Raw genomic sequence first — 15239 nt, 5'->3', positions numbered from 1 at the left:
ACCAGCCATCTTGACTCTTGTTGTCCCACAGACACGCACTCTCTCCTCAGAGTATACATATTCTTCCTTCTGCCTAGAACTCTCTTCTCCAAGACACCTGCAAGATTCACTCCTTTCCTTCCTTCAGGTTTTTTGTATGCCTCTTAAGTGAGGCTTTTCCAGGACCTACTACATAAAATAGCAACCTACCCCTTGAAATATCCCTATTCTACCCTTATCCTGCTTTATTTTTTTCTCTTAGCACTTGTCACTTTCTGAAATTCTATATTCTAGTTGCAGAGAGAAAAAACAAACAAGTTGACAAACAAATACAGAGAACGTCAGATAGTTTGCTAAATGTTTCCTTCGATTTAGCTCGCTACCTAATAGGGCCCTATGATTAAAGGGACTTGATCTCTTAACTGTTATATTCAAAACAATAGAGCACCTGATATGAAATAGGTAGTGAATGTAGATTTCATGTGTATTTCTGTCAAAGCATGTTTCCTTAAATATAAATTATTTGTAAAGGATAAGAACTTCAAGTACAGATATAATACTCAAAATATTTATTCTCTAACTGACATAATAACTGCAGGTAATTTTAATAGAACTAGTTCCTATGAAAAGTACTCTCCATAGACCTTGCAGATTGAAGACATTTTTTTTCTTTTTTCCTTTGGGCCAGATGAACTAAATCAAAGAAAGAAACATTTAGCAAATTCATCTGCAACTCTCATTTGTTCTCATTAAAAGACAGCTAATGCTAAACCAAAGAGTGACTTCACACATTTCTAATGAAAAGGTCTCTTAGTTTGCATTCATCACCTGGCCACAATTCTGGACAAGACTGAAAGTGACTGCTTGTTTATAGATCACTTTTTGTCTATTTTTACTGTTACTTATCTCTGCATATAGAATTGGTACAGTGAAATTAGCTAAATTGGGATACAATAAAGCAAAGCGCTTTAAAAAACCATACTCTGCCTTTTATGTTCCAAGATACACACAGGTCTGCCCTCTATGTGCATTATTACAAGAGAGGTTTCTACAGTTGAACTTATATCAATACATTACTGTCAGACTAGATCTTAATTCTTTGTGTTCTGGCTACCATGATCATAATTTGAAATATAATTCTAGGAATCCATAGGAATCTTGGTAAGGTTAAAAATGCAATGCCCTTAAGTGAAGCACAGAGGAAGACCTTCAGAGTGTCACTAAAATGAAATCCTTCTGCTGAAGCAAAGTGAAGCACAAAAGAGAGATGGAAAGACTCTGTATGCCAGTTGGAAATGTTTTATTCCTAAGAAAAATATACAATTGCCCATTAAAGGATTGCAGTGAAAGACATTTGCGGATATAGTCAACAGTAACACCTCAACAAACTGTTTTTTCTAAACTTTGAACTCAATTATATTAATATCTTTATTCATCGCCTATCTGCCCTGAAACACAAAATAACTGGGATTTTAAAAAATATCTCATATATATGTGTGTGTGTGTGTGTGTGTGTGTGTGTGTGTGTCAATCAGATAAGTATTTTTAAGTCTTATAACCTAAAACAACTACATATTATATTACATATATATATGTATATATATATACACACACAAACACACACACATTTAAAAAAATAGGTATAGGTTGAGCCTTCCAAATCCAAAACTTCCAAATCCAAAATGTTCCCAAATCAGAAATCTTTTGAGCACTGACATGAAACACAAAGGAAATGCTCGTTGGAGCATTCCGGATTTCAGATTTTTGGATTTGAGATGCTCAACCAGTAAGTATAATGCAAATACTCCAAACAAAAATCCAAAATTTGAAACATTTCTAGTTTCAAACATTTTGGACGAAGAATGCTCAATTAGTATCAGATTGATCGATTTTGAGTCTTTTAACTTGTTCAGTTTTTGAGTATAGTCCCCACAAGATAAATCCCAATTTAAATCAAGTACTTGCAGTGATTCTCAACTGGAAAAAGGTCATTCCCCTTTGAGGGTTCAATAAATTCCTCATTGGGGTTTCCTCAAACATTCTCTACTACAGACCTGATTAAATTACTGAAATTCTAACACTGTGGTTCTCAAAGTGTGGTTCTTTGGCCACCAGCATCAGCATCACCTGAGAACCTGTTAGAAATCCAGATTCCTAGGTCCCACCCTAGACGTATGGAATTAGAAACTCTGACTATGGGCCCCAGCAATCCATGTTTTTTTGTGGTTTTTTTTGTTTGTTTGTTTTTTTTTTTTTTTTTTTTTTTTGAGACTTAGTCTTGCTCTGTCGCCCAGGCTGGAGTGCAGTGACTGGATCTCAGCTCACTGCAAGCTCTGCCTCCCGGGTTCACGCCATTCTCCTGCCTCAGCCTCCCGAGTAGCTGGGACTACAGGTGTCCGCCACCTCGCCCAGCTAGTTTTTTGTATTTTTTAGTAGAGACGGGGTTTCACCATGTTAGCCAGGATGGTCTCGATCTCCTGACCTCGTGATCCGCTCGTCTTGGCCTCCCAAAGTGCTGGGATTACAGGCTTGAGCCACCGCGCCCGGCCGCAATCCATGTTTTAACACACTTTCTAGGTAATTCCAATGTGTTTTGCTGCACCATTTTGGAGTGTGCATGGTATCAAACAACTCTAAAAAAAATGATAACCTGCTTGCTTTTTCATTTTAGGACTTTATGTTTATTGCCAAATATAAAGGGTAGACTTCAGACCAAATTTTACATGAAGCATTAGTGGTGGGGGGACAGTCTGATTCTTCTATCATTGCCTATTATTTTAGAGCTTCACAGTCTTCAATGAGAAGTTGCAAATTAACATGACTAAGCCATTATCTTATTGTTAGCTCATCCAGCCCCACAAAAATATAATTCTTCAAGAATGGCATTATATGCCTTCTCACAACCTCTCTTCTTCACTCCTAAAGATCTCCCTTGCTACTACTCACCTGACAAGTCATACTTCTTCGATTATTACATATTTCTACGTGCAATTACTGCTGCCTTCATCTTTCTTGAAATTGTCTCTGCTTAGACAACACCAGATTAAATATCACCATCTTTTAAAAAGCTGTTATCCTCTCCAAGCAATTAGTCATTCTGTCTTCTGTTCCCACAGCATTTCTATTACCTTAAAGATTATGTTTTATTTTAATTATTTGTTGATGCAACTGTTTCCTTTCTCAGATGATAATCTCTTGGAGAGGGAAAACCATGTTGGGTTGTGCCTTCATCACTGTATGACAGTATGATTAGCACATAATTGACATTCAATAAGTATTTGTTAAATGTTGAAAGGTTATTTAGTAAACATATATCTCTGATAGGATGGTACCAGAGTGTCAATTGTTCTTTCCAAAATAAAAATACATCACTAATGTCAATATGTGTTGTTTTGCTAGACAGCAAAACAAAATCAGATAAATAATGAATTGGTCCATCAGCCATAGAGAATTTTTTTTTTTTTTGCTAGCAACAATCATGCTAATTGGTAAATATTTACATATGCAAGCTAAATATGCTTGGTACTGAGATCACTCCATACAATACAGGTGTAATCAGTAATTCCAATTTTCTTGTATTTCAGGACATGGTAACTTAGAGACCAGAACATTTACCTTCTAAAAGGAATTGTCAAGATCTCAGTAACACTGGGTTGATAAACAACAACATATTTCCAAGAAACTTCTTTACTATTAACAATAAGTGATTTGTCTTTCATTGAAAACAGTGACACCTATCACAATCCATTTTTGTCTCACTAACTGAGTAATACCCTTTGTTACTCAGGTACTTTGCAAAGATTGTTTCAGGAAAACATTCAAGGGAATGGTTCTCAGTAGATTAAACCATTTAGTATAATCGTCTTGATTCCAAACACAAACACATCATTCTACAAGTCATCTTAACACCAAGTGTAGTACATGCCAGTAAAGTGGTATCTTGATTTTCATATAAAACTGTTTTAAGTTGATATTCACATTGTCATTTACACACAATAATTTGTTTATGAGTAGTAGAAATAAAAAGCAATATTCGAAAATGAAAATATTCAGTTTAGATAACTATACTGAAAACTAAGATTACTCCACTCACCAAAATGCGGTAGGCAAAAATATTAACATTTAAAGTACAAACAGTTCTTGACTTAAGATATTTTGACTTCATAATAGTGCACAGTGATACACATTTAGTAGAAACTGTATTTTGAGTACCCATACATGCATTCTGTTTTTCACTTTCAGCACAGTATTCAATTACATGAGCTAGCTTTATTATAAAATAGGTTTTGTGCAAAATGATTTTGCCCAACTCTAGGATAGTGTTAAGGGATCACATTTCAAGGAGGGTAGGTTAAGCTACGTTGTTTCGTAGGTTAGGTATATTAAAGGCATTTTTAACTTGTGATATTTTCAACTTACGATGGGTTTATAGGGACCTAACCACACAAGTTGAGGGGCGTCTGTATTAGAAATCATTCAGAAAGAATCAACTAAAAAACTCCCTAAACAAGGGTTGCATTTTGGGGTTAGTAAACATTCAAAGGTGGATTAAAGCCTCTGTTAGTAAGCAAGCATTTAATACCGCCTATTATTGAGTCTTCACTGTCTCCAGCCCCGCTGCCTGCTTCTCATAGGACTTACCAATTTTATGATGTGTCCCAAAAATGCATCACTGGGTAGGTGGGATTGTTGTCCCAACAATAATAGGTATGGAAATATCATGAGTTTTAGAGTCCATTTTCTTGGGTTCTAGCTTCATCTCTTCCATTTACTGTGAGCAAGTCACCTACATTCACATTTTACTCATCTTGAATACTTGACTCATATGATTATTGGAGCAACTAACCATATACATATAATTTTCAGTAGGATTATTAACATGATGGTATACATAAACAAAAAGTTCCCAATCCTCACTATTTCTGAAACGAGGATTTCTATAAATTTCCTGTATCAATATTCATCTCTCCAAAATAATTGCACTAAATAATTCAATTGTTACCAAAGTCTTGTACAGGCTGCTCATCAGCATCCAGAGACATAGTTCACTGTACGTCATCTTCTCTAATGATTTAATTCTTCCTATTATCAGATAAAAAGAAACAGGAAGCCAGGGGCACAGGGGTAATTTTAGATCTATGTAAAACCTTCCAAGGCACAATAGCTCTTCTCGATTACTTCTGTTAAAGCAGGCACGTTGTACAATAGTTATATATAAATGTGTTAGTTATATACAAATTTAGAATTAACTTACACAATGGAAAGGTACATATATATTGCTACCTCCTTCACTGAAATAATGTTTTGCCACTTTGTCCCAGTATCATCCTTTTATTAAAAAAAGTCTAAGTTCATTTTAAATATATAACATGCTTATTGGGTGCATGTATATGTGTGTGTGTGTGCATGTGTGTTTGTGTGTGTGTGTTTGTGTGTACGTGTTGAGGACATGAATTGGCATACAGAGTGTAGTAGGATAATAACACATGAATAAATGCTCTTCTGTGTTAAAACAAGGCATGGCATTGTGGACAAGCTGTCCTTTATGTAATCATGTTACTTGGCTATTAAGCATATCAGCTACGACCAAAATGCACTGAAAACCAGGACACTTACAGTATTCTGGACTCTACCTGGCCATTCAGAATGGAAGTGGCAAGAAGCAGAAGAATGCAAAATGTTATGGAGATTGAATTTCTCACCAGTCAGATTTTTGGGGTTACTAGTTGCTGTAGGAACAGATTCATCCAATGTAGAGAAACAAGGAAATATGGTTTATTACAAACTAGGTTGCAGAATTAAAATTCATGTGTGTTTCAATAACATCATGAAATTATGGAGTTAGGAACACAATGATTACAACTAAAATGACATGTTCTCAAGAAGACCAGATGAGAGCATGGAAAATAATAGAAGTAAATAAGAAGGAGAGATTCAGTAGAAAAATATTCATAAATATATGCATTTTTAAATTCAATTCAGAAAATATGTTACATAATGACAAAAATGGGACTATTTTTTGTTCATATGATTTACTATTTATAATGCCCTTTTAATATATGTTTTGTTACAAGTAGGCATGAACATATAAGAAAAATAAGACTCAAAGAATTTCAATTTTATATTTACCTTTCTTTTCAAATAAATTAAAGGATGGATATAACGTTTTCTCCTAAGGTAGAGAGTGGTGTAAAGAAGCCTGCTTCATCAAAAAATAATGTGCTGGTGGGGTTGTGGAGAAAATGGAATACTTATACACTGTTGGTGGGAGAGTAAATTAGTTAAATCATTGTGGAAGTCAGTGTAGTGATTCCTCAAAGAGCTAAAAACAGAACTACCATTCAACCCAGCAATCCCATTATTGGGCATATACTCAGAGAAATATAAATCATTCTATTATAAAGACATGTGCATACATGTGTTCATTGCAGCACTATTTACAATAGCAAAGACGTAGAATCAACCCAAATGCCCATCAATGATAGACTGGATCAAGAAAATGTGGTACATATACACCATGGAATACTATGCAGCCATAAGAAAGAATGAGATCATATCCTTTGCAGGGACATGGGTGGAGTTGGATGCCATTATCCTTAGCAAACTGATGCAGGAACAGAAAACCAAGTACTGCACATTCTCACTTATAGGTGGGAGCTAAATGATGAGAACACATGGACACACAGAGGGGAATAACGCACACTGGGGCTTATTGGACGGCGGAGGGTGGAGGGTGGGAGGAGGGAGAGGATCAGGAAAAATAATTAATGGGTCCTAGGCTAAATATCTGGGTGATGAAATAATCTGTATAACCAACCCCCATGACACAAGTTTACCTATATAACAAACCTGCACATGTACCCCTGAACTTAAAGGTTAAAAACAGAAAGCCTGCTTTACTGACTCACAAGTTTAGTGTTAATTTATACTACATCATGCTTATCATGCTGGCTAAAAGGTAAATTAAAAATAAATCTTGCAAAAAGTATGTCATATCAATTTATTTTATCACATAATACTGTTCAAAGAGGGCGAGTCCTGGCTTTTTAATGTAGAGATATACGTTGCGGCAATGAAGAGGTAAATGAACTATTGTGGCAGGCCAGGTCTCACTAACGCAGGCCTCCATAACAACTGTTTCAGCACTGACTGAGTGGGAAAGTTAAATATTAAAAGCTGATAGAGCCAGTGCTCTTATACAAAGGCTGGAAGGTAACAAAAGTCCACCAAGAGTTTTGCCCAAGCCTTTCCTGGGCCTTGAAGCATGACAAGATAATGAAGGAATTCTTAACAGGACCCTTTTAGTATTAACAAAGTTTTATTGGGGGTCTGAAGAGACTCCCCAGGCCTCCACAAATAAGTTTACTGGGTTCTGAAGGAACTCCCCCAAACTCCATGATTTATCAGGAGATAAGATAAGGGTAATCATCCCAGCACCTGGACCCATTTAGATTAAGTACATTTACTGAGTCTCCAGAGGAAGGTCTTCAGTAATCAGATCTTAGTTATAGATTAGAAGAAGTAAATCACTTATATTTTTAGATGAATACACACTTACATGTAGACATATAGTGTAGAAGATATATAAGCTCTGGAAAACTTGGCAATTTTGAGTTGGTCTGGGGATAATTTCCAGGCCTTCTCCCTGTAACCAGTTACAGAAATAAAAACTCCCTCCTTTCCCAGTTCACCTGCATCTCCTTATTGGGCCACAAGAATAAGCAGCCCAACCGTCAGTTTGGTCCAGGAACACTATCATCATATCATGGGCTTTTGTGAAGACATTAAACAAAACTAATTATACATTTCTACTTCATTTAAGTCAAATATGCATACTATGTTGGAAAAAAGTCAGACAGAAGAGTGAAGTATGGAAATAATGATGATCACTAAATTCAGTATAGGATCAAAACCATCATATCACTCATTGGGAGATAGTTTATCTCTCTCAATTGATCTAGTAGTAAACATTTTTTCCATAAAAATTTTCTCAAATACAAACATCAAGCACATTTTATGGCAAAATTATTTTTGGTCATGATTTGAAAACTGTACTTTCCTTTAATAAGCCTGCATGGATGAGCATGATTTTTATAATGCAAATTATATTTGCCATAGAGTATACACTAGGCTTTTTAAAGGATTATAACATATCAATAAATTACATGGAAAGAATATATACCCTGAATTAATCTTATCTAGAAATGGCTTTGTGTTTATGTGGAGATAAATATTGTTCAGTTATCTCTATATAATAGATGTGACAAATCACATTCTAGTAGAATTTTTTGGAATTGAAGGTTAATAGAAGACTTATTTTAAAAAGAGAGGGCTTATTTTTAAAATGGTACTGGGAAAGTGAAAAATCAGTTAGATTAGACACATTTGGCTTCAAATGACGCCACAACAACAAGGATACATTTAATCACATTTATTTCCTTAAAATATCCCTTCCGTAGCTTTACAAAATAACAAGGAAATATTTTGTTGTCTCTCTATAATTTACAAATATTATATAAATGTGTATATAAAAGGCAATGAAAAATTATCATCTGTCTGTGTGGTAAATTAGACACAGACAGACATTAATATGACTATAAAAATGAATATGAGTTAGGTTTATTAGTGAGGCATTTTTATGGTTATATGAATGTGTCTGTGCCTGTGTCTAATTTACCACACAGGCAGGTAATTTTTCATTGCCTTTTTTCTCTTTTTAAAGTCTTCTTCAGCACAATTTTTCCACTCAGTTTTTCTTCTATTTCTAAATTTAGCATAGATTTAATGATTTGTACTACTGACCTAGTGTCTTTATTCTATTTATGTAGTGCACTAGTAATAAACATTGAGATTATATAGAAGATATACATTCCTGCCTTTGATAGGCTCACATTTTAGAGCTTTCTTCATAAAGTTTACCAGATTCCCTCTAGCTCAGATTACTGCTTTCTCAGACCACCCACACTGTGCCCACTCAGTTCTACTCCATTTAGAAATTAACCAAAAACTCCCAAATAACTGTGCAGGCTCCATGAGATCAGGAGATTCCACTTCAACTAATTTGTGTATCCTACAGGGCTAGAATTCTGCTGAAAGGCATATGCAGCGATGCAATAAATTGCCAAATGATGATATATATCATGATTATGTTTATCTTTTGGTATCACCAAGTGATTTAAACTGAATCAACAAGCTTCCTCTAAATTCCCATCTTCTTCAAAAGTGTCTAAAACAATGTAGTCACTTGCCGAAGTTTTGACAGAAAAGAGTAAGAGGAAAAATATTCTTTCCAAGTTCTCAAAATTAGAAGTTAGTGCACATGTATATACACATTTTACCTTTAAATAAGTTTTCTCCTCTGTCTTTCTAAACTTTTATTTCTATTCCTGACACTTAGGATATGCTTGATAATAGAATTTCTGTACTTGAAAGAATGGTGACTCTTTTGATCAATTATAACAGACTTAGGGAGAACATTTGCAATATAACTGAAAAGTGTGAGTTGAATTAGAGGATGCAAATATTTGGGAAGAAAACAGTAAATGTACTCATATATGTGAATATTTTACAGTTTTAAGATATGGGCATTCATAAGGACAGAAAAAAATATACCAAATTGCTCTAAGGCAGTGCTAACAATATATAAATAGAGGATGGACTTGATATCAAGCTTTGATTTGTATATTAACAGGTGAGTTGTGATAAATGATAATGGAAAAATGATAATGCACAGAGTGAAGATCTATTTCAATTTGTGGAAATGAGGATACACAGTACTTGTCATGTTTACACACCTTTTAAAAATTACTCTGATTCAATTCAAAGATTCACAGTATTGTCACATTTATTATTTCAGAAAAATCTCTTCACAATTCTGATTTGTCTGTATGTTTGTTTGAAAATATATCTCGTCTGCTTCAGAATTCCAAAACTTAAAAATGTAAATGATGCCAGTATATACAGCAATTAAACCATATATACCCATCTTATAAATATTCTGAGAATTATGAATACCTATCCTAAATATCCTGGGCTTATTTTAAATTTATTCTTCTCGATTTGTGTTGTTATATTTTATTTCATTTAGCTAAAAAAGTTGAGGATTTAAAAAACATTTTTAAAATATATGTTTCACTTTATGTCTATAATAGAAATTTATTATTAATTCAGCAACTAAATAAAATGAACTTTTATTAGTTAAAATTCAGTAAGTTATATTAAACAGTACATGGCAACATTCTGCTACCAAATACCACAAAGAACAGACAATATTCTAAAAACATTTGTCATAGGAAAGGGAGAACTTTTGAGATTGGATCTCCTAGTGGATTGTTTTGGATCCATTATCATGATTTTTACAAAATCAGACCCATAGAGGGAGTAATTCATAGCTATTAAGAGTATTGGGCATTTTACTAGAAATTTTCACTTTTAGTGACTCTTTAAATCATTACAATAAGAAACAAAATATCTATTATCAAAACTATGCCACTCTTAAAGTCTAGGCTTTAAGGGTCATATTTTATTAGCTTTATTTTTCCATTATCTAGATTTGATGTTTCAATTAAGCAATCAAAATATACATATATAACCATTCATGATGGAAACATAAGAAAGCTAACTCACCAAACATTTGATTGATTTACCCAAATCGAGAATAATAATTAAAATGCAAGTCTTTTAAACCTTGACATACCAATAAACCTCCATATATTGTATTCCTAATACTACTTTTCGGGGTAAGAATATCTTGCTCTGTGTTCACCTATAATCATCTAGAGTTGTGCTATTGATTAGAAATTGAGTTGTATTTGCAAAATGAGTAAATATTAAGAGTATGGATCGATGACTGCAGAAATACAAGATGAACTTATTGTCTTTAATTATTTGAAATATGCTCTAAATTATAGTGGCTTAATACACCCAAAGCAATTATATTGTTTTTCTTGAACTTGATAAAGACGAAGAGGGACAAAAAAATAATTTTCACAACAAAAATCCCTCATATCTTCTTCTACTGTGTGACATATTCTAGCTACTTGATGGAAGGTTGCCGCTATAACCTCTGATGACTCATGTCATTAAAGAAACTCACATTGTCAAGAATAATCCAAGACACACATTTTATATGATTAAATCGTGTATCTTTGCCATATCTTCTGCTGCTTACTCCTTAAATAAGAGTGAACATAATGTTCCCAGATTTGGACAGCTAAAATAAAATGACAGTATGAGAAAAATAACACGGATTTTTAAGATACACAGGTACATAGTCCATTTTGAAAATTTCACAACTTAGATCTTAAAAGTAAAGTAACAAACCATTCTTACCTTAGAAAATTGTGCATTTACCCATTTTGTGAATGTTTTCTTTTGAACATCTTCTCTTTCATCTAAAATGCAAAATAAAAAAATAAAAGTTAAGAAGCAACTTTAAATATAATTCTTATTTTACAACCAAAGTAACTTTCCATTATTATGTGTTAATGTTATTTTACCTTTAGTATTACATTCATTGATAAATGGAATTAAACATGAGTGATGCTGGTTTGGGATATCCAAATTAAAATGATATCTGAAAAATGGCCAGGTGCGGTGGCTCACACCTGTAATCCCAACAGTTTGGGAGGCTGATGAGGACGGATCACTTGAGGCCAGTAGTTTGAGATCAGTCAGGCCAACATGGCGAAACCCCATCTCTACGGAAAATACAAAAATTAGCCAGGCATGGTGGCATGCGCCTGTAATCCCAGCTACTTGGGAGGCTGAGGCAGGAGAATCATTTGAATCCAGGAGGTGGAGGTTGCAGTGAGCCGAGATCATAGCACTGCACTCCAGCCTGGGCAACAGAGTGAGATCCTGTCTCAGATTTGTAGTATCTGAAAAATAATTAATATGACCAAACCCATAGTCATTCAAATACTGTATGACTAGAGAAAAAAAGTCTCATCTGAATAGTAGTATTTATTCCCCAGTTATGAATAGATACTCCAGTATCATTAAAAGAAACTCGCAGCTGTCATTTACTCTGAAAAACTGTTTTGGAGGCTTTCCCCATGCTATCCACCCGACCATGTAGAAATGACTATTCCTTCCTTTGCAGCATCTACATTCTCTAACATGGGCCTGCTCTCACTATGGAAGAGGTTTCCTGATGAGCAGGAGCATGGTTTAGTTATCTTTGCTTCCCAGAGCTTAGCACACTGTCTGAACAAATTAAGAGCTCAGAAAATAAATTTGACAAATACGTGAATGCTTTAAGGGAGGGGAGACTCTACAACTCTATAATTTCTAGGACCTCTTTTCATCTAAAAGTCAGAAAATTTCAAATAAAAATGCAAATGATACTCTTCATGGCCTACATATAAATACTCAAAGAAAAAAACCCCAAGGATTTATACTAAGGGATTAGGGAGAAAAATTATTAAAAAACAGCTTCACAGAATTCGTTTCTACAAATGATCTTTTTGTCCCTAAACTGGAAATTAGTATTAAGTCAAATGGACAGAAAAATCATCAATCTTGATATATTAAAATGTTTTTCTCCAAGCCAAAGACTATTTTTTAATTATTGTAAATATAATCATATTAGTTAATGTTCAGTAAATGAATGTATCTGAGAGATATTTAAAATTTATACATTTTATATTTTATTTACTTGGATCAAAAGAACTGTTCTTGAAATGCCCTTTACAAAGTAATCATGTTTGCTCTCGTATTTTTTTCAGTAGTAAATCTCCATTGCCTCTCTTAAAAACATGATAAGGAATCACTTTCTCATCACAAATATATGCATGCACTAAAAATATCTGTTTATCTTTAAATCACAATATTAATCTATAAGTAGATTCCTTTAATCAATATGAGAAATAACAGTGAATACATAAATTTCAAAATTTCATCTTAAGTGAGAAATTTTATTTAGCATTACAAATACATTTTTATTATTTAATTGTGTTATTCCCAGAAGCTTCTATATGTATGGTCAATATCAACATTATGCATATGGTATGTAATTAATCTTAGCTACAATATGGAAGTATTTCCTTTGTTGACAAGGGTGAATAAATAAAAACAGATAGTAATAGTTTTCAAACCTATTCTAGCTTCCTTCAAATCTTTACTTTCATAAAATTAATACTAACCCTTGCAAAATAATTTTAAAAAGAAATGGAACATTTCAAAATGGTCAAAATTAAACCATCTTCATTGACTTTCTGGAGGAAGTTTGGTCAATACATCTATGTATCAATAGTATATACATATATTCCTAAAAGCAAATGACCTTATTTGCAATTCCACTTATTTTTCCTACATGTGCATGCATACCTTCTGTCAGAAAGCAGAGAGTAAATGAGTCAGTTGAAAGCATACATTCAGATGTCTTTGAAACATACCCCAAACCCTCTGCCAAAAGCTCATATGAGGTCTTTTGAAGTGATTTAATCTAGAGGCTTTTAAGTGAAAAATACGGAGTAGAACAACATGTTTATCCTTTTCAGTTATATGAACAAGGAGCATTTTTTAGGCAAGCATCAAAGGCAGCACGAAAATCTTGACATTATGTGCAAAATGTTACGTATCTACTGTGTAAATAACACTAAATGTGAGCTTCAACATATAAACATCTTCGCTGGCTGTCCTCTCTTACCTCTATGTCTTTAATACAAGAAAAATATGTCTTCAATGAATTATTGTTTTATTTTGGTATAGTAGCATATATTTTCTTCAACATAATAATTATTAATATAATTAATTGTATTATAATAAAATGTATAACAATCCTTAGTGTCTTACTATTCATAAAGTTGTTTCAATTATGTCATCTCAATCTGTATGTAATTTACTACTTTATATATAAACACAAGTTGAGAAGGAATAAAGCTATTAAGTGACAGAAATGAACTCGATATAGATTTTCTGAATCAAAGTTCATGGCTTTTCACATTGACCAGATATCTATCATTTACATTGTAATTGCATAATTAACAATACAGAATACCATAACATAATCAGAGTCACAAAAGGTGAACATATTAACACAAATGCAAAATAACCATGAAATCAGAGCTTCTATTTTGAGCAACTCAAGGAGGTTCCGTGTATGTTGTAACCTATGTGAATAGCGTCCTGGAATTTTTCAATGCATAACTTATATGTCTGTATGAACTAATCTAGAACTGAATAATGAACCTTCCTTATGATACTGGATGATATGGTTGTTGATACTTCAAATAATAATGCTCTTACATTTACTAATTGATATTTGGTATTTCAATTTTCGTCTTATATACCATTATGGAAATATTTTAACATCCAAAAATCAATCAAAATTTTTATGTCCACACTTTTAAATTCTCCATAAATATATATTTCACATAACCAAAATAATATTCTTTCTTTTTCACTCATTTTATCATAGAGATCATACAGGCTGCTCTTTCCTTTTGTTTGGTATTAGAGACTAATCACAATAAACATGTTCATGCACTCACTTCTTTTTTGTTTTTATAATTGTCTTAGAATAAATTATCAGTTCAACATTATGAAAACCTTTATGACTTTTGCTAAACATCTTTGTAATACTTTCCAAGTGATCATACCCACTTCTACTGGCACCAGAAAGAATGATATTGGGAATTATAATCTCATCAGCAGGTATGTCATTGATAGGAGTCTTGCTGCTTTAGTCTTTTGAGGTATTGCTGCTTTGTTTAGATGTAAGGAGATATTTGATTTTTGCTTTAATTATAATTAATTTGATTACTAATGAAGTAGAACATGTTTCATGCATTTATTTATTCTGCATGTTTCTACTTTTGTCAAAATACTTGTTTATATCCTTGCTCATGTATCTATTGAGCATTTAATATTTAAAATTAATTGGAATGAGATAATTATATATTGGTAATTCTTAAACATTTCAAGTCATGGGCTCCATTTGACTATCTGATGAAAATAATGAACCTTCTCTACAGAAAAATGTCTACACATATATATTTGCATATAGTTTCATACAGTTCACTGACCTCCCTGCAGAAAACTCCTATTACCATAAAATCCAAGTTAACGATCACCATTGTAAATTAAGCTACTTACTTTTAGTCAATGAATGAATGGATTTTCCCAAGTAGTCATGTGCCTTTTAATTTTTATTTTATTATGGTAAAATGTTATACTTATTTACTTGACTTGATATATTTTTATTGCTATTTGTCATAGTGCTTAAAAGTTGACTATTTTAAGTTGTATACCCTTAG

The 15239-nt window shown here is 33.1% G+C and overlaps 1 protein-coding gene across 13 annotated transcripts in view; it reads right to left on the bottom strand.

Moving 5' to 3' along the window:
* Positions 1 to 15239, bottom strand: part of LOC105490348 (dystrophin) — a 2266916-nt gene that overhangs the window by 1932259 nt on the left and 319418 nt on the right. For all 13 annotated transcript variants that reach the window (XM_071089080.1, XM_071089088.1, XM_071089087.1 and 10 more), the window contains exon 2: positions 11311 to 11372. In XM_071089080.1, coding sequence (XP_070945181.1) covers positions 11311 to 11372 — 62 coding nt within the window. The remainder of the gene's footprint in view (positions 1 to 11310; positions 11373 to 15239) is intronic.

The sequence above is a fragment of the Macaca nemestrina genome, chromosome X (assembly GCF_043159975.1).
Source record: "Macaca nemestrina isolate mMacNem1 chromosome X, mMacNem.hap1, whole genome shotgun sequence".
Classification (NCBI taxonomy): domain Eukaryota; kingdom Metazoa; phylum Chordata; class Mammalia; order Primates; family Cercopithecidae; genus Macaca; species Macaca nemestrina.
This window is presented reverse-complemented; position numbering and strand designations above follow the sequence as displayed.